Source organism: Conger conger, chromosome 9 (genome assembly GCF_963514075.1).
Source record: "Conger conger chromosome 9, fConCon1.1, whole genome shotgun sequence".
NCBI classification, from domain to species: domain Eukaryota; kingdom Metazoa; phylum Chordata; class Actinopteri; order Anguilliformes; family Congridae; genus Conger; species Conger conger.
In genome coordinates, this window is record NC_083768.1 from 34,526,337 (window position 1) to 34,550,705 (window position 24,369).

The following is a 24,369-nucleotide window of genomic DNA, read 5'->3' on the forward strand; positions in this document are numbered from 1 at the left end:
CCAGTTTTGGCTTGTGCATAGCCACTTACATGTCTCTATTTCAGGGGATTGTGTTCCAGCTGGAGATTCTATTTGATTTGTGTGCGTGTTTTGAATCTCCATCTGCGCATATTGTAGGCTAGGCGGTGTTCCTGAAATTTGTTCGTCTTACATAATAAAATATGTACATTTGCTCCTCTGCATCCCCGTCCCTCCATTAATTAACGAATCATCTCTTTGTAGCTTGATTGAATATACAAGCTAGTTTGTACATTTGCATTTGTTGAATGTATTTGCACAATAATTATTACGAGTGCACACAATTGTTTTATTAGTGTGTTATTTTGATCGATTGATGAAAACACAATGGGATCACTCAATCATCTGCACACATAGGCTATACACATGCAATGGAGTTTCACTGCAATGCAGCATATCGAACTAGAGCAGCTAATTTCATGGACAAAAAATTGGTGAAAATGTGTAGACATGTAATGTTTTGCACCCCACTGACTTTTAATTCGACTGCAGGTATCCCGTAATTTAATGTCATGTGCGGCATGTTTCCAGTAAATTAATGCTAAAATGCAATTTCTCGTTAGAGTAACAATAATATATTCCGTTACTGTTCTTAAAGCGCTTTAAGGCAATTGCTGGTGGTAATTATGAACACTCAGCTAATGAAGACAGACTCCGCTGGAGCTCCGAAAACCTGTCACATCCATTTTGTCGAATACAGTTTCATCGGCCATTTACATACTCCAAGATGGCCGCCCCTTTGTTCGCAGCACCCGTGCTCTCGCTATTTGTGTAGCAGTCGAGAGGGTCTGTCGCGAGGGTTATCAGCAGTGAACATATGCTACATTTCGGATGTGTGGCATTCATTGTCGATGAAAACATTGCAAATACAATATGTTCCGCACATCCACAATCCTCTGTTTAGTCGAAATGGTAACAGTGGCAGGGCACAAGCGCTTCCTTTGATCTTCTTATGCAGTTGTTTCACCCCAGATGCGTGCTAATTTCCATTTGGTCCACATTTCCGTCAGCAAGTCTTTGTGTTAGTTGATTTAGGCGTTTCATCCATGGATAGACGCAAACCATGAACACAGATAGCCTCCACGTACAAAATAAATATTAATTGTAGGTTATGGATGGCGTGTTAATAGCTACTAAGTCAATTCTAGTGATCGTTATTGTTTTAATTTCAAAACAATAAGCTGGTATTAACATACTTTCAACAGGGTCATACAAATATATAACATTCAGCGCTACAAACATTTCCAGTAAATGCATATACTGTGATTCATAACCTAACCTCATAGGCTATATTAGCGTTCTTTTCGTGTTTAGACCTGCGATTGGCTTTATGATTATATTGGTCATTGAGCCTTCACAGTATTCATCCTTGTAGTCTGATGACGTTTAAATATTAAACATAAAGATACTTTTACTGTAAAGACTATGTTTAAGTAAAACGACTAAAATTAATTGTATCATAATATATAGCCTAGGCTATATACTGCAGTAGCCTATAGAGTTTTAAAAGAGAGAGAGAGAGAGAGAGAGAGAGAGAGAGAGAGAGAGAGAGAGAGAGAGAGAGAGAGAGAGATTTTAAGTCGATTTGTGACTATATTCAGAAAACACTAAAATTCAGAAAACCTATAGAGGGTTTCATAAAGCACCAAGAAGGATTCCTCTGTGGAATCACACAAACATTCATTTCAAACACTATACAAATAAATGTTGCACTATGGTTGAAATGAATGGGGCCCAAACTTCCATCCACTTAACTTTTCTCAAAGAACAGTGTTATCCACGCATCAATTGGACGTTGAGTTGTGGTGGCATACGGTTGAAAAACATGTTGAAGATATGTTGACGAGAACGACAAAGGGTAGCATGCATTTATTGCAAGTGGAGATTAAACCAGTGCCTTACACTTACACTTACACCGACGAACGTACGTATTGCAGTTGAACTATTTCATTATTAATGTCGAGAAGGCAATAAAGAAATTAAGCATAATTGCAATGAAAATAATCATTGGATTCGTTTAGAAGAACAATAACATATTACACACGTGATGCCCGAGAACAATTCAAGTTCAAGTGTAGGCTACATTATTCCAACTGTAGCCAATGGTTCCAATAGGAAGGCTGTGATTCCATAGAAGAACCCTATCTAGTTAAAGGGCCCTTTGACAAAAATGGTTCTTTGTCTTGGAGCTTTCTCACTTCACACCTATAGAGGGTTTCATAAAGCACCAAGAAGGATTCCTCTGTGGAATCACACCAAAGAACCCTTTCAGAACCATTTTTTTTCGAAGAGTGGATCAGTCTTGCTTTATCTTGCATTTTATTCCGGTGGTTTGCAATAGCCTAAATATGTGGCCTCAGGTTAGAAGAATAGGTTCCAATCCTCAATCCATTAACAGGGTCGACATTGCATTGGCATTTCAACTACTGAGAAGAAAACATGCAAGCTTCCTTGGGGTGGTGAAACCGCAAACCGTAGAGATATAGCCAAGCACACTAACTGACGCACCACAGAATACTAGCCTACAATACAGCACGGGATGTGGCGTATAGGCCTAGGCTACTAGTCCCATGGCTACCATAAACGGTTAAGAGCAACGTTCCAGAAACTATAGTTATTGTTATTATACATAATGGATAGTCTACATGTGCATACATTTATGCTGAATCCACAAATTCCCAGCTATCTTGCGAAAAGATTCATTTCACATTAGGTAAAGTGTCATACGCGTACTTGCGACAAGGGCAAATAGTCTTCACAATTTAGTACGAAGTTATTTGGTTTGCATTAATAGAACGTTGTCCCGAGTAAGTGATAACGGGTCCTACATTGTGAAATGATAGTCAGCTGTGCGGCTAAAATCTTAATCAAATCATTCTGACCGACCACACCTATAGCTTAAGCCATTTTATTGAAACGATAGACCATATAATCGTGCATGGACAGGAGGCCTGTTGTATGTGTGGTTTAGTTTCCCATGTTTGTCTGTCAAAAAAATCACTTGGAATATTCGGATATGCAAGTTGTAAGTCTCGCCAGCACTGTTTACAATTTCGCGCGTCTGTGGCAGTCTACATTTTATTTTTACTTAGAGGATGAAGTTCGTAGCAAGAATGAACTACTTTTTATGATCATTTAATGAGTTGAGTTGCCCAAACCAATGCAGTAGGTGGCAACAAACAAGCCCCAATAACAAGCCTGTCGACAATAACATAGAATTGCATGCAGCCTCAAATGTCAGGGATTCATGGAATCAAAATCAGTGTCTGGTTTCTTTCCTCCAAGGTTATTAACTGAACAATTAGTGCTACTGATTAGCCAGGCTGGCTTCACATCTGACGCCCAGGTAAAGTGAGGGTGGGAAACCAGCAGTTATCCGCCCCCGAAGACCATGATTTGAGGAACAGGACTGTAGACGTTTAGATTATGGACATAGATACTCATCCGTACATTTATTAGCTAAACATTTTGAGCAACCGGAGCAGGAGAAACCCATATTCTGACCAATGTGCAACTGAAATTGAGCTGTCATATTCTGAACGCGAGGCTACAAAAAACTATTGAAAAATGTAGTTTTCCACTATAGGCATTTTTTTATAATGATTGCAACTCAATTGCAACTCGGCATCGGTTAACGGTTTCCCTTTTTTCTATCCGAACCATATTAACAGGTGACAGGTGATTCCATCTAACCGCGGCGCATTCAGTCTTATATGTCCTTAAGTTCATTTCTCCGTCTAAGCCATAGCATTTTTAGAATTAATTCATTAATTAGCCTAATTACAACGCGTTTGATAGCCATAAACATTTCATTGTTTTAAAGCGAACGATAAGCATTTCGCATCCTTAAGCAAACACGAAATAGTAGCCTATCGTTTTACCAACTAGCAGTTTCACCAGTAGCCGATTGTTAAAGTTATGAGTTTCTTACTGCATTACATAAGAGGGAACGACTTGTGATTAGATCATTAGTTATTTTCAGCATGCGTTTGCGTATTGGAAATGACCGTATTGGATTATTTGATAATCAATAGGCCTATAGGTTACCTTATATAATGGTCCTCATTTTTCTATAATCATCATAATAGCGCGGTTAATAATAACGTATGCTGAATCAAGCAATTCCAAAAACGTGTCGTAGTGCTCCAATTCGATTCATAGCATTTTGAGCAACTGGATTGGTGCCTTCTATTTTTAAAGAAAACTGTCATCCCCAATGAACAGAAGCCGATGGAAATTGAGACCAACAGGTAACATCGCATGAAACAAAAAGGTAGCAAATTAAGCATGTCTATCTACCTCCCTGATATCACAGACGATTTGTCCATATAACATAGCATATCAAGAATATTTTTTGGAGGATGCCCCTCGCTTTCAACATAGTCTATGTGTCATACGTACTGTCAGTAACTGTTAGCTCTGTAATGTGTGACCCCTTTTCAATGAGTTCATTTTCGAGTCTCCCCACTGCCTGTGTTTTGAGTATCGATTCATCCATCATACTAGGCTATTCCAGACGGCAAGTCACAGCGTCAGAAGTTTTCAGTGACCAACGCGGGCAGTTTCCAGAAATCGTACGAGTCTTACTTAATCGTGTAGTTCAACAAAACATTCTGAAGAGCGTTTAACAAAGCCTTAGTTCATATAAACTAATATGTCTGCGACGCAAATTGTTGTTGCATCTTGAACTTAACCTATTTTGTTCTCACGAAAACAACCAGCCATAACAGAAGCATTCATTATGGTTAAAATACGGTTAAACCACATTGTGGCTGCATTGAATTATTCAATTTGACAGATTCGCTGCCCAATAAATTGAAATGGCGATTGTTGCTCTAGTTCACAGAAGAAATGGCTGGTGTAGGCTACTAAATATCTTAACCCTCCTGTTATGTTTGGGCTCAATTTGACCCCATTTTGTGTTTGACATCTCTTAAAAATCAGTTCACACTGTTTCATATTGATACTGTATGAATTTTTTTTTATTTGGTGGGATTAAATGGTAAACATGCAATAAATATACTGCTATGCTAAATCCTGTACCAATTTTGGATACAAATGTTGTGTGTTGTGTTTTGACCCTCTGTAACTGTATAAAATACACCATTTTTATTTTTATCTCAGATTTCTTTGCAGATGATACTGGTGGCACTTTCACTTACTGTACTGTATGCTCTAAAATGAGATGTTTCTAACAGATTTTTCATATTTATGGATAAAAGGCTAGTCATTTTGTTAACAATAATAAGGTGACCACCAAAGTGTCAAAATATTTCTATTAAAATAATTGTGTTTATTTAAACTGTTGGGCTGAATTAGACCCCACACATAAAAGCGGTCATAAAATATTAACCTAATAAGAGGGTTAACATAGGATAGATATTGGCCCAAAAATATCCACAATCACAGAATGAGGTTTCTATTAAAGTCAAACATTGATCATATTTAGTTACTTTTAGAATAATTTAACTGACAACTTGCTGTCTTGTAACAGCGTCCACAACAGAGGTACACAAGGGCTTTGTTTGAGGCTTTTGTGCAAACTTCTGCTCATAATTACTGAATAAAGTAATCTACAACAGTTTAAAAAAGGATATTTTAATAAATAGGCCTCCTGCTTATTTCACAAATTAATGTGAACGTAGACCAAATGGAAAACCTTCAATTAAATTTGCAGCACATGCAGTTTGGTCTGGACATTTTAAAGCAGGTGTTTATTCTTTTAGAAAGTAGGCCTATATTTTAAATTTCTATGAGTTTTGCATATAAAGCAAAGGGAGATTGCATATAAAGAAATGCATAAATAAAGAAATACAAAAAAAAATACAATTAAAATAACCAAGTACTATTCTTCTGAACTAAGAACTTTGACTGCAGAAATGTGTGACTCCTGCATTTAATTTCAGATGTGACATATTATGGGCCCCTAGTGAAGGCCTGCTCAGGAAAATGGTCGGCTATAAATAAATAAATAAATAAATAATCTTAGTGCTAACATGCAAGGCATGAAGCTTTGGTATGCTCTCCAGATACTGGAAATATTTCAGAGATGGATGGCAGTGTCTGAAGGAACAGTTTGCTCATGTTTTAAAAAAGATTGTGTGACTCACGTGGTTGTGGTCAATTTAGCCTTTTGGATTTACTAATTAATCTATTATCGTACCGTTTTAGCACTTTGATGGATAGGCTATTTCAAATATTTTTTTGGACGATGGTCCATGACAGCTTCGTCGGCCAGCCTGGGGCTTTTCTTGATGACATACAAGTCAAGCCTACTTTTAGTGACATTCACCAGGTTATCTTCTACCACTATTTATGTGATTTTTCAGTTTAGTCGTTCAAGGTATTTATCACATTTAAATGGCAGACTTGAGTTAAAGGAAGTTTTGTGGACATCCAACGGTTAACAGTCCAACGCACGGAGAATGCGTAACCACTTGAGATAATTTTGTTAGGTTACATTTTGAAATAAGCGAATCGACACGCCATCTTCCTTGAGACACTGGTCCGGAGTCGAACATCCTCAATGCTATGGTGGAACATTTTCTTGATTGAATCAGACCAGAGTTCGAGACACCTGCTGACCTTTTACTGAAATGTAACGGCAAACACTCTGCAGGAAGAAAAGAAAAAAAACGACCATAAACTGCACACGTCTGAAAACCCGTTGTCAATTTACACTCCCATCTGAGATTAATACCAAGAACGAGAGCGATAGGCCTACATTAAACAGTATGTAGGCGACATGGTTAATCCTAGAAGGCGCTTATAGAATAAATTAGTCATGGAGGCAGCGTTCACATACATTTAAAAAGGGCCGCCCAATGTCAATATTATTTCTTATAGGTAAGAGCAGAACAAAATATGGTTCAAAAATAATGCTTGCTTTTTTCTTTTTAAAGGTTTACAATTAATCAAATGATCGGAGATATGAAGATGTCAGTGTAAAACAGCCGATAGTGCTTCAGCATGTAGGCCAATAATATGTTTGCAAATAAATAATCCGAAATAAACACATTCTCAAAACATGAAATAACAATACGTCTTGGCACCGACAGTTTGATTCATTTAGCATAATAGTCTTACACCACATTGGCGTTTGGATTAGTAATGTGTGCAAAAGGTGGAAACGGATACGAAGCAAATGGACAATAAACAAACTGATAATTCTTCTATTTTTGCCAGTCGACTATGGCATAAAATATAACAGTGTATCTCGGTTATTTACTCTATTACAGATCAAAGTACTACATTAGGCTATAAATATAGCCTATTATAGTTTTGTCAGTAGGGTCCGAGGCATAATTATCAGGATACAGATGGTAGAAATGGACTTAAATCCACCCACGGAAAGTTTGCTCCGACCCGCAATTTAGTCCCACGAGTTAATCACATTACCCTAACCGTAGATCTCTGGTCGGGACGAATCTTTCTCATTGTCTATTTTGTCTCACTCACCCAGGCACTAAGCTATAATTAATTGTTTATCTGTGTCGGAGAATTTGAGCTCTTTGAATTCTAGCGGAATATTGAAGAACGTCATAAAATCCCTATCAACCCAGTCCTCAAATTGCAGGCTAAAAGCAGGCTGGTTATTTCTACCCAACAAAAATCAGCTGAGCCTGCATCACGTGGTGTGGAGTCGGAGGTCATTTTTCAGCCATAATGGAGTTGTCGGAATTCGTACAGAAAGGGCTACAATATTTGGCAGATCCGGATTGTTTTGACGTGAAAACGTTCTCGGCTTTAGTAGAGGTGGCTTTCCGCAGTTTACTCGTCTCCCACGCAGACGGAGCGATCTTAGGTAAGCGCATTTTCAATGCATCGCCTTTGTTCGTTTTCGTTTCCTGCCTTTCGCCACACATCACCTAAGAAAATGGGCCACAGTAGGCTAAAGCAGCTCATGTGCCCAGCTGAAATTCTCAAATCACACAAACAGTGGCCGAGAAGGAAATAAATAAGGGATTAAACCGAGCGTAGATTTCCCTTGCATATAAAATCAAACGTCCATTCGGTTTGGGGGAAACCCGCATTCTCCTGTTAGCCTAGCTAAAGCATCAGCTAGCGAGTTTGTAGCCTACGTTTGTCTATTATTTGCAGAAGTAGTCTGCTGCGCACTTCTGGCTTCATTTCTGTGTTGGTTTAGTCGCGATATTTATTAGTACCGAGTGTGACACAGGCGCTGCTTGTAGCGTAAGCGTCTGGCTGCCAGGGTTCCTTTGTTTTCATGCTAAGCGTGTTCTGTGGGTGGGTGGCTACGTCACTTCAGACCGAGCGTGTTTTACAATGTGGTAGCTGCAGTCATTCTTGCTAGCTAACACTATAGCAAGCAAGCACATTTTGTATATACCGTTTTTCTCTTACATTTTAGAACAACACCTGCATATGGCAACGACGGTTACAGCAGCGTAAAGGAGAATAATTAACAAGGTTAGACGTGGTAGCCTATTGCGCATGGATTTGGGCAGACGTTGGCTAGAAATGTGTTGTCAGAAGAGAGCGATAGGGGCAGGAGGCGGAAAGGATGAGTGTACATTTATCACGACTTTGACACCGAATGAATGCTGATCTAATAAAATCTTACATTCCAAGGGTGTATTCGGTGCTAGATCAATTGCAGCCAAGCATGCCAGACAGTTTAATTCTTAGGCCAAGCAATTGTCCAGACCTGCACTTCGGCATGTAAATTAAAACTGCACATTTGTTGGAAGTTGTATGGTTGATATTAATCATGTTGTTTATATTTTGGATGTTATATTCATCTCATGGACAAGTAGACCTATGTGATTAATTTATGCAAATAAAATGTACGTGACACACAACCTGTTGAAAAGGTATGGATTGATGAGTATACTTCAGCAAAGTACCATTTGAAATCTTAGAATGGTACACACACCTCACCCTCTTAGTTTATATGTGAAGTTGACCCTGTAGTAAATGCAGTATTATCTTTTCATTTTAGATGGCCCAGAATTTAAGCACATTGATCAAACTTTGCTGAAGCATTGCCACGTTGCAGCCACAACTTGCATACTGGAACTGGCAAAGCAGAACTCAGATAAATCTACGATTTGGTAATTGTATGCTTTTATACTATATATCTCACAAAGTGCTTAAGTAACTGATGGTACCTAACAGTTTGCCTATGTTTTGTTTCAGCACATGTCTGGAGGACATTAAGTTTGATCCCGAGAGAATAGACATATTTTACAGTTCATTCCAGGTTGGGGGATACAACCTACTTAAAAGTAGGCCCTATTTATGCAATTTCCTATTGATATTTATCTCAGTTGCCGAGTATACTGTTCTGATAACATGTTTGCTTTGCAGAAGAACAAAAGTGAATTGGAAAACCTGTTGGCCAGGTGAGTTGTCAATCTGTACTTTCTTGATAGGGTAACAGTGTTGCATAATGGTTAAGAAACTGGGCTCAGGTTTGATTTGCAAATGGTTTTACTCTTGAGCAATCTAGCTTGAATTGATTCAGAGTTGGTATGAAAAATGTGCTTTGCTCTGAATATAATATGTAGGCCTACACGTATAAAGGTGCAGTTATGTTACAGCACCTGCATTTAACAACAATCATACTTTGTTGTAGAATGAGTGGAATGGTCATTACTTTATTCAAGTATGTAGGCTACTTTAATTATTTATTTGCTTAGTTTTTGCTGATGACAGAGGTTGGTTAATTCATTTCCATTATCGGTGTAGCGTAGTGTTACAAGGGGGTGGATTTTACTGTTTGTTAGTTTGTTCTGGGTATGATGAAAAATGTTTTGACCATACATCAAATTCCAGTACCTCCAGTAGAGTAGCCTAATGTATGAATAAGATTAATGTCATGTCTTGAAGAAGTTCTGAGAGGTTTAGCAATATAATCGTTCCATTACCTAAACATTTTAGTTCAAATAACATTGGTGGTTAAGCCGAAATAATTCGGTTAAACATGTTTAAGAAGATGAGCCACGTCATACCGAACAAGTCGCTGGATCATTATTAATTAAATGCGGAACGATTGACTTTTTAAATTATTATTATTTATTTATTTGTTTTTTGCTTTTTGAGCTGTGATCGATGTCAATGCCTGTTTCTTTGTTCGCTGTATTTACTAACATTATTTTGCTCGTATCTGTAGCATAGGCAGATGTCCTCCTCATATGTGTGATGCCTCGTGGCGCCTGGATTACCAGATAAAGGTATTTAAAATTCGCTTGGTTAATAAAATGAAGAATGATTTTCTTTGTCTTTTAACTGTATGTAAACATTTAAACACGTGTTTCGTTGGTTACTAGAACAGTCACGTGCACAAGGTGAACCAGCCCGCCTATCTTATCACTTTGAACGTTGAGGTAGGCTCTCATTGAATGCGTTAAATTTAATACCCGTAATTTCTCAGCGAGGCCTATTGATTTGTCATTGATTTCTGATGTTGTCATTTGCAGAACGGTGGCGCAAGATCGGCAGAGGAAGTTCATTTTAGTTGCACAATGGAACAACTTCAGGTAGTGTAATTTGGGGATTACACAGAAATTCATGCCAAGTTGAGCTATAGCTGAAGCATAATTAGTCATTAAATGGACTCATATTTTATCTGTACATTTTGGCAGTGATGACACAAAATGTAAAATGAAATGATTAGTGAAAACACCTGTGAAAACTAAAGTTGGTTTGCAATCCCCATGTTCTGGCTTTAAACGCCATACTGGGATAGACTACCCCTTGAAAGGTGGCCTTTTCCTAAATAGACCTGTGTTTTTGTTTGACCTTATCTGAAAGCCAGTTTTACCGTTATGTCGTTCCATGTTCTCTTTCAGTTGCTTTTGATTATTAGATTGAAATGAAATCGTTGGATGTGTCTTATTAGTCTGCTTAACTTGTAAAGAGGTCTAAGGCCGTGTAAAAATGTCGGCATTTATTCTGGCAAAATCCATGGAGTTTATTTTATTATTTAAAAAAATATTTTATTCCTACATAATCCCAGTCCAATTTAGATTGGAACAAAATTTAATGACATTCATTTTTTTTACCAGGGCGTTTAATTTGGTCAGGATTGTTCACCCAAAACATTAATAGTGTAGGCATAGTAGGGAAATGTCGGTCCCAGTCAGGACTGTATATGTGCTGCTTCGAGTTGGCCTCTGCTTTGAGCTCCAAATTAATCTTGTCCGTCGGAGGGGAAAAAAAGTTTAACACAAATGAGGATGCGACATGACATCAATGGTGGCGTTAAACTATTCAAATTTCCATTGTCGCAATGAAGTTGCACTGTAGAACGTTTTACGTTTAATTGATTAATTGAATAGTTAATAATTGACTAGCCTAATAGTAGGCCTAATACTTGAACAAAATGGTGTGTCATGGTGTCCTGTCTCATTCGGCTATGCGAAGCATTTCTGTAATACAAAACAAGCATTATTTTTAATGATGTTTAATTCGACGTGGAATAACGGGCATTGATGGTTATTAGCAAATGTTTTGTATACGAATAAAAAGCTGTATTTTCCCATGTCAATATTAACATGTTTGAACACGTGATTTGCTGTGAATCTCATCGCTTATATTCTTATTAAAGTGCGATTGGTTCATTTATGACTTTATAAACGAAAGGACAAAAACCTTACATGTGGCTGGTCGAATAGGTCACGTGGCCTACCATTACTCACAAAAGCGAGTGATGATAATGTGCTTTTTCGGTCAATAACTTGCTTTCTTAAATGAACTAGACTTTAATTGGAGATCTTAGTGACATCCAGGAGAATACACAATCAAGTTTGTATGTGTGCTTTCCAACTCCTGTTTCTAAGAATGGTGCTGAAACCATTCTTCAAAGCGGAGACTTGTTGCGATGTCCGATGTTTGAGTATTGGCCCGTGCCTTAATCTCAAATTAGGAAAATTTATGTAGTAAGGGGAAATATTTGCTACTTATTAATAAACGTGAGCACTGTGGTTTGTACTATCTTCATGATGTTTTTAGATGTTTCCATGAACTGAGACTCCAACTGAAACTGATTAACGCACAATTACGAATGCCATAGTATTCTTAGGAAGGAACAGTCATTTGTTGTACAAATTGTATAACCAGACTTAACATTTTATAATTAAATGTACATTTAATTAGATGTGGACAATAAAACATACCCCATGACGTATTGACTGCGAGGGGTGTTTAGACGTTCATAGTATTTTGAAAATTGAGGTTATATTTCATGCCTACGTTCTGTTGATGCATGTAGAAATGTAGGCTTCGTTATTACCAAAGTTGGATCAAGATCATTTTCCTGTTTCCGTCTGTTCAGGGATTCTTATATCGCAGGTGGTACATGTTTCCCTTGAGAAAATAAATATGAATTTCTGATCGGCGAAGAACTGGAACCAGAATAACATTAAGCCTTTTCCACTATTTCCAAGAGAACGGCAAGGAAGGAGAAAAGCCCGTTCATTAATTTTGTTGCAGAACGTCAACTGATCTCAAGTTGTTGTTGATAGAAAGTAGTCTACCATATCGAATCGATAAACGTGCATCCCTCGGCAATTGTGTTCATCATGTTTTTGAACTGTTATCATTTGCCTATTTTAATGCGATTTTCTAGGATTTGGTGGGTAAGATGAAAGACGCCGCAAAGAGTCTCGACAAGGCTACACAGATGTAGACTGTTTGAGCTGGAAGAGTTCCTTGACGTTCCAGTGGAATCTGACTGCGCGTGACCCTTCTCACCGAGTTCAGCAGACCAGAGGCTACGCTGGATGCTTCTAATTTTTGTCCCTTTTATTCTGTTTTTGTTTTAAGCATAGATAAGCCAGACCACACTGATGTTCATTAGAACTGTATGGAACAGAGCATGGTTGTAACCAATTAAACATTCCTTTCTTAACAATATGGTTGTCTTTTTATACAAAGGTCTTGCTTGTTGATTTTGCCGATTTCGAGTCAATAAATAATTACTCAATCTCTTACGTCTGGGTTTATCAATTAGTTGCAGTGATTATATATGCATACATGCAATGAATTATGACAAAAAGTTCGGCAGAGAAATACATTAATGTTTGAAATGGGCGTTTAAAGCACGCACAGCCTAGCTTAACTAGGCTATATATTTTGCGGAGCCTATCCCCAAATTAATTTTGACATTTATACTGCAATAGACTTCAGTCCAAAGCCCTTGCATGTAGAGGGCGACATGATCTCAAAGAATGATGCAGCATTTATGTAGTAATGGGATTAACTTTCGACGTTATAGGCTGTGTATTGTATAGGTATTGTGCTCTACTCATAGTTTATTATACTTTCTGCAAGTAATTGACAGAGGCTAACCCTTTAACACAACGTGTTGCTGTGTTGCCTATAGGCTACATGTGCACTTCGATTGGATTGTAGTATTGCGTTTTCTCATTCTAAAGATGAGCCATTCTCAGTTTGGATGGATACATATGTGTTTACCTCTCCAGTTGATTAGGGTAAAATTGGGGTTTCCCGTACTTGTGCGAAGTGTGCGTCTTAATGAACGCATATTAAATTCTAGATTTGAATTGCACGCCTTATGTTTTACTTTGGCGAATAAGGGACGCCTAGGCCAAGTAGTATGAAATGCCCGTCGGGTGAGCAATCAGTGCACATAAGATGCAGCGATGCTCAGACCTAAATGCGTGTCCTATAGGCTACATTTTCTCTCATCCATAGAACAGTCATTCGTTGCCATGCGCTGTGCTGAGGGTAGACTAAGGGAGATAAGATGATAACAGCAGGGTATACATCGTTTAACACTTCGATTCGTGACATGGCACTTGTTTACTTGTTGCAAAGGGACTTCCATACGTGCTGGCGCGGGACGAGCTATTATGTTGCCATTCCAAGCAAAGAGAGACAGAAAACATCGGCAGCATTGTCTACAATAGCCCCTTGTATACCTCGGTACACGCGCTGTGCAGACCAATGGGCTATTCAACCAAGGAAGCTTGAGGATAAAACTAAGATTCCCTAAAAAATTGGGGTGCTGACTGTTAGTCTCTGATTACACCGACACTAATTCCCAGGCCACCCTTAAGGAATGAGACCACGTGATGTAGCGGGGCGGTCGAACTACAAGCCATTTTGGGGACGGTGTCAGTTTCCACTGAACCATCAGCATTGCATTTTTCAAACAACTGAACTGGGAACAGGCGACGAGGTATTCGATCATACTAATTGGGCTGGCATAGTTCGGAATCTTCGGCAACCCCTTGCGTTTGAGCCGTAGAGGTTTCTGGTCACGAGAAAAAATCGGATTTGCGTAACTAAAATGAGCTCGGTGTAGCTACGCTAAGGCTATTGCAATTGACAGCGTCTGCAGCTCTTTCCAAGATGGCCGCTTGGCTCGCATTCATTTTCTGCTGATCGACTTCTAACTTTCATTGTCTGTCTACTCCAGTCTCACCGACCCGCATCAGAGTTTTTGGGTACGTATTACTAAATATTTCGTCTTACCAATGGATGGGTTATGGAAGGGTCTACTGAATGATGATCTTATTTCGCTTGAATCGAAGGCGAGGACTCTAGTCGAAGCAAGATTCTCAGTGGTTCACGTTACACCACACGGGTTCAGTTGCGCACTATACTTTAAATTTCAATTACATTCTCGACCATGCTCTGTCTGAGGTATCAATGGATTTGAATATAACTTTGCAAAATAATCAAAGTAATGTTTCATCCTTTGATTTTTTGATAATTGTTTATCGTCATAGTGTATACTTGCATGAATGCCGGAGACCGCAAGAAATTAAGAGCGAGATGGGTCAAATGTTCTGGATTGCTTGCATTCAAACGGTTCCACTCATCAGTATGCTTTAAGATAGTAACATCATTTTATAGGGATGTGATCTATATGTGCTAGAGAACGTTACTCTGTGGTTAGATTGGTCATATGCAACCAATCTGGGATTTTATTAACTTAAATTGCTGTGGTCTGGGCGCAAGAGGTGAAGCAACCTCAAGATTCATATTTGACTAAAAGCCCATCATCTTACGCGCGATTGTTGCCTGACTGTAGGCTATCTATTTTAATTGCATTCTTTTGGAGGCATGCTTTTAAATTAGTTGTCATCGTAATTACAGCTTTATCCCGCTTTGCTAAACGTTAATAGGGTCCAGTTACTAAATGGCAAAGGTGTTTGAATTTTCACCAATTTATTGAACTCGCAAAGCGTATGGTGATTGATGCTACATCGTCTGTCATCTTCACGTTTTTTAGATTTATTTAGGCTAGATTCCAAGTTATGGGAATGGTGGTGATGATTTTCAAAACTAAGCATTTGTGTGATGCACTGACCTTTGACAATGGCTGATTTACAGTAAGCAGAGTGATTTAAGTTAAGCCAGAAAAGGAATGATTCACTCACAAGATACTGTTTAGCCCGAGAAAACGTACATTACACCCTCAGTTGTCACACCTAAACATTTTTACTCTTGTGTGGTTTATACATCACTTGTCTTTACCCCGTTTCATTCCAAGTCGAAGTTGACGTAGTGGCAGGTCGAAGAACCTTCCTTTATAAACGTTGGCGCGCTTCGTCCTGTTTACAATTTCGGGGTTTCTTAACCAGTGATCTCGGTCCTTGTATGTGTTTTGTTCCATTTTCAAAACTGTGAGGGAACTGATCATTTTGACCCGTTAAGCGTTACAGTGCAGAATGTATGGGTTTGACAGTTGGCTGAACCCCGAGGTAAACACCGGACAAACAGCACAATGCTGTGCGTTGAGGAATCCTGGCCTTAATTAACGGCTTGCCAAAACTTGGTCTGTACTAGTTTACGGTTTTCTTTTTTTCCCTACATGACTCGTTTCGTTTGGCCATGAGTGCAACCTTGCTGTAGCTATGTAAATGAGTAAGTAATGGCCTTCTGTGTTATTGACAAGACAACCTTCATGAGGAGATCAAAACAGGCTACTGTGGTATTATTCAGCAAATGGTTCATTGCTGCCGTTAAATAGCCTATGTTCCATAGTTTAGCAAGCATGGGGGAAAAAAACAAACTACAACCGCACTTGGATTATGTGGTTACTGGCGACCTGCTGAATGAACGATATTAGGCTACACATTCACCGTTTTACGGGCTATCAGAAATTGATTTCTTGCCACTAAATACATTCCTTGATCCACTAGTGCCGAGACAACTATGCCTGTGATCGATGCGACCTTAGACATTCTATTTGGAGAACGAATGACAAAACTCATTTAACAATTCTGCTATGTAGCTAGGCAGTTGATGAGACCTTTGTCACAGCGACTGCTGTATGCGTTGCATTGCTTCTTTATGCGTGTTTTGTGCAAGAAAGCACATTAGCGGTCTATCGCGCAAACATGCACACGGTTGTCGACTGAGGCTAACAAACAGACCAGCGTTTGTCTTCGGTCAAGAAATGCTTGCACATGCGTGACAGCATTTCTAATGGAATTACAGTCATCATTACCGACACCAAAGGGAGTCTGAGAAACCCCCGAATGCCCTGCGAATGGTTATTGGAACTTCAGAAACGGGTGCGCTTTTAGATGTTGACGAAATTGTGGTACCATCCAAAAGTGAACGTAACTTTTTTTTTTTTTTTTTTCATAATTATTTGACATCACCGAACGTCTCCCACAGCGTTTAATGGCGTTTGCCACTAATTGGATTGACGGCTCTGAAAAATTATAATCACATTATTCTGCTTAAATGACATAAATGTGTTTTCGGCGCTAATGTATTTCTTCATTCTCGTAATTGGTTGTGCAAGTCGAAGGTGGGTGGCCTGTTACACGATTCAGCCTTTCCCCTTCTGTTCAAAATGGACACTAACACGGTGGACCACGTTTATTGCGGGAAATATCCGCAGGCTTACAGTAGCCATCGCTTTCACTATCCACGTAGCGGATAAGTAGCCTCCCTTGCTACCCTATACTATAGTGGCTGAGAACTCGACTGTTTAAATCTACGGTAGACTACCATTTTGCCAAGGGGGCTTCGCCTACTGTTCTTACCCTTCATGAATTGTACCCCAATAACCATTAAAGGGTGTCTCAAAGATCCAGGCTGTGCCGAGGTTGATCGCTTTTAGTCAAATTTATTTCCTTTTTCCGTTCAGGTAGGACAATAGCTAGGTTTTTCCACCTTCTTGCGTTAGCTGACTTTCTTGTGGACTGAAATAATTATGTAATGCTCTTAAGGTCGAACCGTGTTATTAAACAGCCCCATAGGTTAAAAACCGAAGGTGCAATAAATCGAATTAATTCGAATAGATTTGAGCCGCTGAATATCATCAGTAGTGTAATGACAAAAACATCGACATGAATGCGGCAGTGTTAAGTCCCCCCTTGTCGGACTTTTTTTTCTTTTTTTTTTTTAACAGAATCCATGTGCGAAATGGCAGACACGTTTTCATGTCTGGTTGGGATGGTAACCTCATACAATTGCGACTTGCTAAATATCTTGCGTATTTAATCACGGGTTTGTTTTTCGTCACATCTGCACGAGCCGTGGTTCCTTTGGAAGCACCGCTCTATTTTCATTGGCAAGATGCCAAGTATAACCGAAGTTGCTATAGCAACCGTAAGAGTTACAGCGGTTGGGCACCGGATACCACTCACGATCTTCAAACGACCAAATAATGCTTTGTACGCACTTAATGCGGTTGTCATGTGTTTTGCCATTACAAAGCATGCTATATAATGTTGCCTCGGACGTTCAAATTCAGGGGTAGTCGACTGTGTAGCCGACCAATGGACTAGCCTGCCAGAGTTTTGTCTAGGGGAGTCAGATTGCATCACCTTTGCAAGAAGATGGTTCTTAATAAACGTATATTATGCTATGCATATGGTTATGTTCCAGTGGAGCGTATTGTAGCCATTGTAGACTAGACCATGCAGGTCTTTGTTTTGCTTTTCAATTATTATTTCCAGCATAATACCCGTCATTCTTTGTTCAATTGGTTACCGCTGGAAATTGGCTCATCTTTCGAAGATCCCGATTAAACCAAACGCCCTTTGGCACAAATAACCCATCTTTTGAGTTTACGACTTTTATATTGCGTCTATCAAATTGGCGCATGTTTATAAATGCTTGTGTATATTTTTCTGTAATAGGTTGTTGCTCTCCATGACGATGCATCGAACAACAAGAATTAAGATAACGGAGCTAAATCCGCATTTGATGTGTGTGCTCTGCGGCGGATATTTCATTGATGCCACCACCATCGTGGAATGCTTGCACTCCTGTAAGTAATCAGATTAGCCTATGAGCAAATTAGGTTTAAGTGTGTCTATTGTGCTACCTTTCCATTGATCGTAGTGGCTGACAGAGCTGCATCGTGAATATGTCCTGTTTCTTTTAATGTGTTGCAGTCTGCAAAATGTGCATTGTCCGATATTTGGAGACCAGCAAATACTGCCCAATTTGCGATGTCCAAGTACACAAAACAAAACCTCTTTTAAATATAAGGTAAGATTTAGTTTTTGTCTTTAGGCAAATTAATAAAAACATTCTTGAACTTACAAACCGTAAAAAAATAACAGCAAAGTATTGGTATATTTGAGTAATTTTGGCTCATCTCTGCCTAAAAGGCTTTAGGCCTGTAGCACAGATATTTGTCAGCTATTCATGTTATGGGGAAAAATGACTAGGGAGAAGCCACTGTTTAGTACTTTCCCTAACTTCTGGGAGGCATGAATAATTTTGGAAATGGTCCACCAACAATTTCTCTTTCAATATACTTAAACATAACTGCTCTTTCATGCTCAACATTGGCTGATTATTGTATTTAAAAATATATATTTTAACAAAGTCTTTATTTTGTATCGGGATCCAGGGAAGGGGAAACAGTCAGTACAGGCTTCATTATAACTCTCACAAAAATAATCTGTTTTTGTAATGTAATGTTTGCAGAAAAATTTAACAACCCACAAATTTGAAACCGAGATCATGTAAACAGTCTTTCTCAAAGCGTGTAACTTAAATGTAACTGTATCTGGACAGCTGCCATCAATGCTCATGATCTGTTTTATAGGTCTGATAAGACTCTTCAAGACATAGTCTACAAGTTGGTCCCGGGTCTTTTCAAAAGTAAGTTGTTTACCGTGTGACCGTGCGTGTCAGTGGCTGGCCTTCGCTGGATCTGAAAGAACACTGTGCTTTTTCCTGTGCAGATGAGATGAAGCGACGGAGGGACTTCTATGCTGAGCATCCTTCAGTAGATGGTAACCAAATCTGTCAACCCAATACACACAAACCATTGTCACAGCTGTCCATATCGCCGTCCAGTGCTATCGCCACCGTCAAGACTGGTGGACTCAGGGTGACGAGGGGAAAACATTGCCTATGGGAGGAAATGAATTCCTGCTGAAAATAAATGTTAAAATGTACTTTCCCTTCTTTTCTTAAAGCTGCAAACGGATCAAATGAAGACAGAGGAGAAGTGGCGGATGAGGACAAAAGGATAATTACAGACGATGAGATAATCAGCCTCTCCATCGAGTTCTTTGACCAGAGCAAGTACGGCAAAGTGTTGGCGCTTTATATTTCTTGTTCTGTGGACAGTGTGGCTCAAGTTTTTGTCATTTTCACGCATCCTTTATTTCCATGCACAATGATTCAAGTTTGGCCTTGAAGACCCCAGTTGCTATGTTGCCACTTTCCACACTTTCTGTATTTGCATCACGTGAGGGAGCCTACTGAGAGATAAGGGGGAAGGAGAGATATTTTAAGATTACACATTTTCTCAACCAGAATAGTCCATCACAATTTAGTTGTAGTAGAACTTTAATGAATATGGAATTATTTGTTTTCCTGCAAGTAATACTTTCACATTTATTTTTGTGTTTTTGTAATGTAATGGTACTGTAATTGTGGCCAGTCACTTGTTTAGTTTGACTCTTGACAAGTTTGCTTTTGTCTGTGTGTTTCAGGATTGATAAACAAAGTAATGGAGAGAAGGAGAAAGCTAAGGAGGAGGTAATGTTTCGGTTTTCCACAATACATCTCCATTTTAAGAAAAAAATGCATGCTTGTAGGTGGTCAGCACGACACAATTGGCAAACAGATTTATCGGTTTTTGTGGGCTTGTACTCATAAATGTGAATATTTCATTGGTTTATTTTGTAGATGAATGACAAGCGGTACTTGCAGTGTCCTGCTGCCATGACTGTCATGCATCTCAGAAAATTTCTTAGAAGTAAAATGGATATTCCATGCTCGTTCCAGGTAAATCTGAATTACTTGCTGTTCTTAAGCCAATAAAGTCGGTATAAATCACAACTTTTGAAAATGGTTCATCATGGTTTAAAAGATTGAGGTCATTGATTATTAGATTTGTCAATATGTATAAATCCCATGTGCATGTAACTCTTTTTCCTCTATTTTCTGAACAAATTATGTTTTTAGTTTAATTATATATACTTAAGGTTTGAAATGAAAGAAAAAACTTGTAGAATTGCCTTTTTAAAAATGTTATTCAATGTTTGATTTTAATTTTATGACTGCGGGTTAGTTTTAAGAATAAAGAACAAATAAGTAATTTTGTTATTGTTAATTACATACATATGCTGCCTGCTTACTGTAGAGGGGTGATTAGAGCGTAAAGGTGGATGTTTTATAATGAAGCTGACACTTCTGTTGTTCTTCTGTAGATTGAGGTAATGTACGAAGATGAGCCTCTGAAAGATTACTACACATTAATGGACATTGCCTACATATACACCTGGAGAAGGGTGAGGCCAACTTTATTAACTGGGCAATTCAGTGTAACCACCACTTTGCATAATGAATATTTAGTATTACAATTAATATTATATTTGATTCTTGTCACTGGAAAAAACATGTAATGAAGTTGTGTTTATGTTACTAAAGTAATGGTCAGATAAACCGTACATTTAAAGGGACAGCATTTAATATTCCTGCTATGATATTTAGCCTTACACTATTGAGGGATTTGTGTGAATTTTTATTTTTGCAAATTGGAATATTTTACTGAATGGTATGTTAAGTGGTATGGGTATTGAAATAAATGCTTGCTTTTGTAAGTATTTTAAATATGCATGTAAGTACATAATTCCATAATTCCATCTTTTTTCACATAAAAGATTTTTTCTGACACTGCCTGCACTTGTTTTAAGTGCGTATCGGCTTTGACGTGTTTGCCTGCTGATGCACGTACACGTGCTGGTACACGTTTGGTTGTCATAGCAATAGCGTGATGGGAATATTGGTGTTGGTCTAACACATTGGCATGCGCTGTCCTTTTTCGCCACGTTTTGATTGGCCGCTGCTCTGGCCCTGCAGAACGGCCCCTTGCCTTTGAAGTACAGAGTCCGGCCCAGCTGCAAGAAGGTGAAGATTAGCCACCCGCACGAGGGCCAGGGCAGCGCCACCCGCTCGGAGATGGAGAGTGATTCGGGGAGCGACAAGGCCAACAGCCCGGCTGGCCTGCCCTCCACCTCCTCCTCCCTGCCCAGCCCCTGCACCCCGGTCCAGTCGCCGCACCCCCACTTCCCGCACATCTCCAGCGCCGTCAATGGCACCTCCATGAACCCCAGTCCCAAACGCCCACCCCTGTTCTGCAACAAAGCACGCAAGGCCTCGCTCAATGGCTCCTCTGCCTCTTCTGGATGACTGTCCCCAGCTGCCAACGCCAGGCTCTCCAGCTTCCTTCATGCCAATATAGCTGTATTGTAGATGCTTTCATTTAAAAAAGAAAAAAAATCATGGTTATTATTGTTGTTATTGTTCTTATGTTATCATACATGTGAAAGTGTGTAGTGGAAGTCACATTTCAAACAGTTGGAATGAGTATGAGGGTGCCTGTATTTTACTAAATTGTTTTTGGCCAAAGTAAATCCAACACATGAAGTATCATTTAGAAAGGGGTTTTTGATAGGGAATGTTGAGTAAAGTTTTTGAAACTTAACTTTTTGAAATGCTGTTATTCCATTGGAGAGACAGACCCAGACACAATCTTAAGTGTGGTGTTCTTGTTCCACAACTTTGAGGATTAACATTAAGTTTCGGTTTTTGCACAACAAGCCTGATGCTGAGAAAGGAACCTTAAAAATAAACACTTTGTGATATCACAAAATTACCAAGAACATTGTGCTAGGATTAGATGTGGGTCTGGCTTAGTTTTGTGGTTGGTTACTCTTCATCTTTCTTTTCATATAAACTTGAACTCATTTTTTAACTTCAAATGGCATCATTAGAAAAAGGCAAATAGGCTTGTTTTTTATACACAATTACAATCTCAACCGTTACTTGTGAATCCTATATTCCATTATAAATGACACTGCCTTTGGCGAAAAATGCAACAAAGAAAATGAAATGTGTAGCATTGCCATAGTTTCAGTGACACCCCCCTGGTCATGTACCTGCCCTAAACGAAAATGAAGAAATTAAACCGCTTGACGTGAAGATGCGTTAATTAGATTTCACTTGAATAGGCCACGCCCTCAATATCCGTGTTAGTGGCAGTATTATGCTCATAAAGCCTGTTGCGAAAAGCAAGGACGACTAGGAAGAATACAGTTTTTGCTATTAGTCTGGTTTTACAATTTTAAATAAGCTTTTCATGCTGTGGTTTTATTTTGTGAAACGCTCCGTTTTTAATCAACCACCACCACAGGGCATGAGACCAAGGTCCGGATAGAGAAGTGTATATATGACCATTTACTTTATTAGCTGATATATAGAGGTGGAATAAACTAACATGTCCCATACGTTTGGTTATCGCATATTCCTCTGTATAACCTATACAAGAAGAATCTTTGTTTCAAGTGTTTTGTGGTGTCTATTCCACAGTGTTCTAAATATCTGTATTTGGTCGACTGTATGTAAAACTATTGTATTGTTACTGTTGCACAGTATAAAAACGTCTATCTAAATAAACATTTTACATTTTTATTACTTATCTCTGGAACGTTCTGTAATTTTGTTTTGAACTCCTACAATCCTTGTTGGACGACTTGAAGACTTAAGTAGATCTTGGTGATCTCTTCTGAAATGTATGGGAAATGTGATCCAGCGTGTAAGTTAGAGAAATGTGAAATCCAAGCGACGCAATATGGGGGGTGGGGAAGCATGTTTTTTGTCGGCATGGCTTTCCCATGAAGACTGTTGAATTTGTCCAGAGCAGGCATGTTACTGTTGCAAGAATATTTAAATATTCCTCGAAGAACCTCTCTTCCAAGCTAAATTTGTTCTGTGGCCTTTTAAGAAAGACGAGATTTGACCTATTTCCTTAAATTTAAAGACAAATAAAAATATAGAATATCCTCATAGGCGAGTCACCGTGTAGCCTATGAACACGAATGTGTCTTATTAAAATAATGGGGTTTAGCGACAGCAGAAAATCCATGATTATTCACTTTGCGCTTACAAGGCAAGCAATATTTTCAATACTTAGGCAAATCAGTTAGGCGACAGCTGCAAAAAAAAAATTTCAAGTCCAAACATCACTTCTGAAATAAATATTTGGATAGGCCTACTTTGAAGATATTTCAATTTGATTGCAGTTGCCCACCGAACTAGTAATTCAATCTCACCTAAAAATTGTGTGCATTACAGTTATGTTTTTTCATAGGCCTATTTGTCTCTGAATATGACTGCATTTACTTCATTTTGTACGCCTAGCATACAGTGCCGTAAAGACAAGACAATGTTCATACACGTGAGAAAGGTCACCTGAAGGAAAAAGTGTACAGAAAATATACATTTATAGATCTACATTTATAGTTTACATATAATCATTCAACTTGAATGTCCAACGAATTACGCAAGTAAGCAACTGGATTACCAAGATTATTCGATATAAAATACATAATGAACTGTGTTATGTATTTTACTTAATTATGTGTTAACTTACACAACTTGCCTAAGTTGTAGGCTTACCAAACAACAAAATCATTCGAAATATGTAGTCCTACACGTTGGGCGAAATCCTACGAACGTACTCTTTAATATGAGTCAATTTTAGGAGCCGTTTCTAAAAAAATTAAATAATAATAAAAATAAAATAAAAAGGCAAAAACATTTTAAGGTTTATCTTCAGCCTATTACAGAATGAGACCTGTTTTAGGTTTATATACTACAAGTCGTTCACGAGTAATTTATCATAATTATTATTGTTACCATTATTAGCATGATATTAATATTGATAATAATAATAATAATAATAATAATAATAATAATAATAATAATAACCATCATCACCATCAACAACCATCAATAATAGTACATCACACCAGAAAGAAAAAAAAACGATTATTTTAAAGGCTGAGATTCCATTGCTTTCTCATTTGTTACAGAAAAACAACATGTTGCCCTGAAATATAACCATCAAATGACTGATGAATTAAT

At 38.5% G+C, this 24,369-nt stretch overlaps 1 protein-coding gene across 3 annotated transcripts; it reads left to right on the top strand.

Annotated features, from left to right (window-relative positions):
* Positions 1–7,371: 7,371 nt before the first annotated feature.
* bmi1b (bmi1 polycomb ring finger oncogene 1b) lies at positions 7,372–22,921 on the top strand. Of its 3 annotated transcripts, XM_061255031.1 has the most exons (14): positions 7,372–7,822; positions 8,981–9,092; positions 9,178–9,241; positions 9,349–9,383; positions 10,461–10,520; positions 18,114–18,244; positions 18,372–18,468; positions 19,034–19,089; positions 19,173–19,223; positions 19,410–19,518; positions 19,932–19,977; positions 20,128–20,226; positions 20,652–20,732; positions 21,304–22,921. In XM_061255031.1, exons 1-14 carry the CDS (start codon positions 7,684–7,686, stop codon positions 21,631–21,633), a joined length of 1,410 nt encoding a protein of 469 aa, XP_061111015.1. In that variant the 5' UTR covers positions 7,372–7,683; the 3' UTR covers positions 21,634–22,921. The 3 variants fall into 3 exon arrangements, with proteins under 3 accessions (XP_061111015.1, XP_061111013.1, XP_061111014.1); XM_061255029.1 differs by lacking the exons at positions 7,372–7,822; positions 8,981–9,092; positions 9,178–9,241; positions 9,349–9,383; positions 10,461–10,520 and adding an exon at positions 13,625–14,453; XM_061255030.1 differs by lacking the exons at positions 7,372–7,822; positions 8,981–9,092; positions 9,178–9,241; positions 9,349–9,383; positions 10,461–10,520 and adding an exon at positions 13,625–14,185.
* Positions 22,922–24,369: the final 1,448 nt, after the last annotated feature.

Bases quoted from the DNA above. Each gene is read 5' to 3' on its own strand.
- bmi1b (XM_061255031.1), top strand. From the start codon at position 7,684: ATGGAGTTGTCGGAATTCGTACAGAAAGGGCTACAATATTTGGCAGAT. The intron at 9,242-9,348 runs GTTGGGGGATAC...TTTGCTTTGCAG, and splicing joins TATTTTACAGTTCATTCCAG to AAGAACAAAAGTGAATTGGA. The intron at 18,245-18,371 runs GTAAGTAATCAG...AATGTGTTGCAG, and splicing joins CGTGGAATGCTTGCACTCCT to TCTGCAAAATGTGCATTGTC.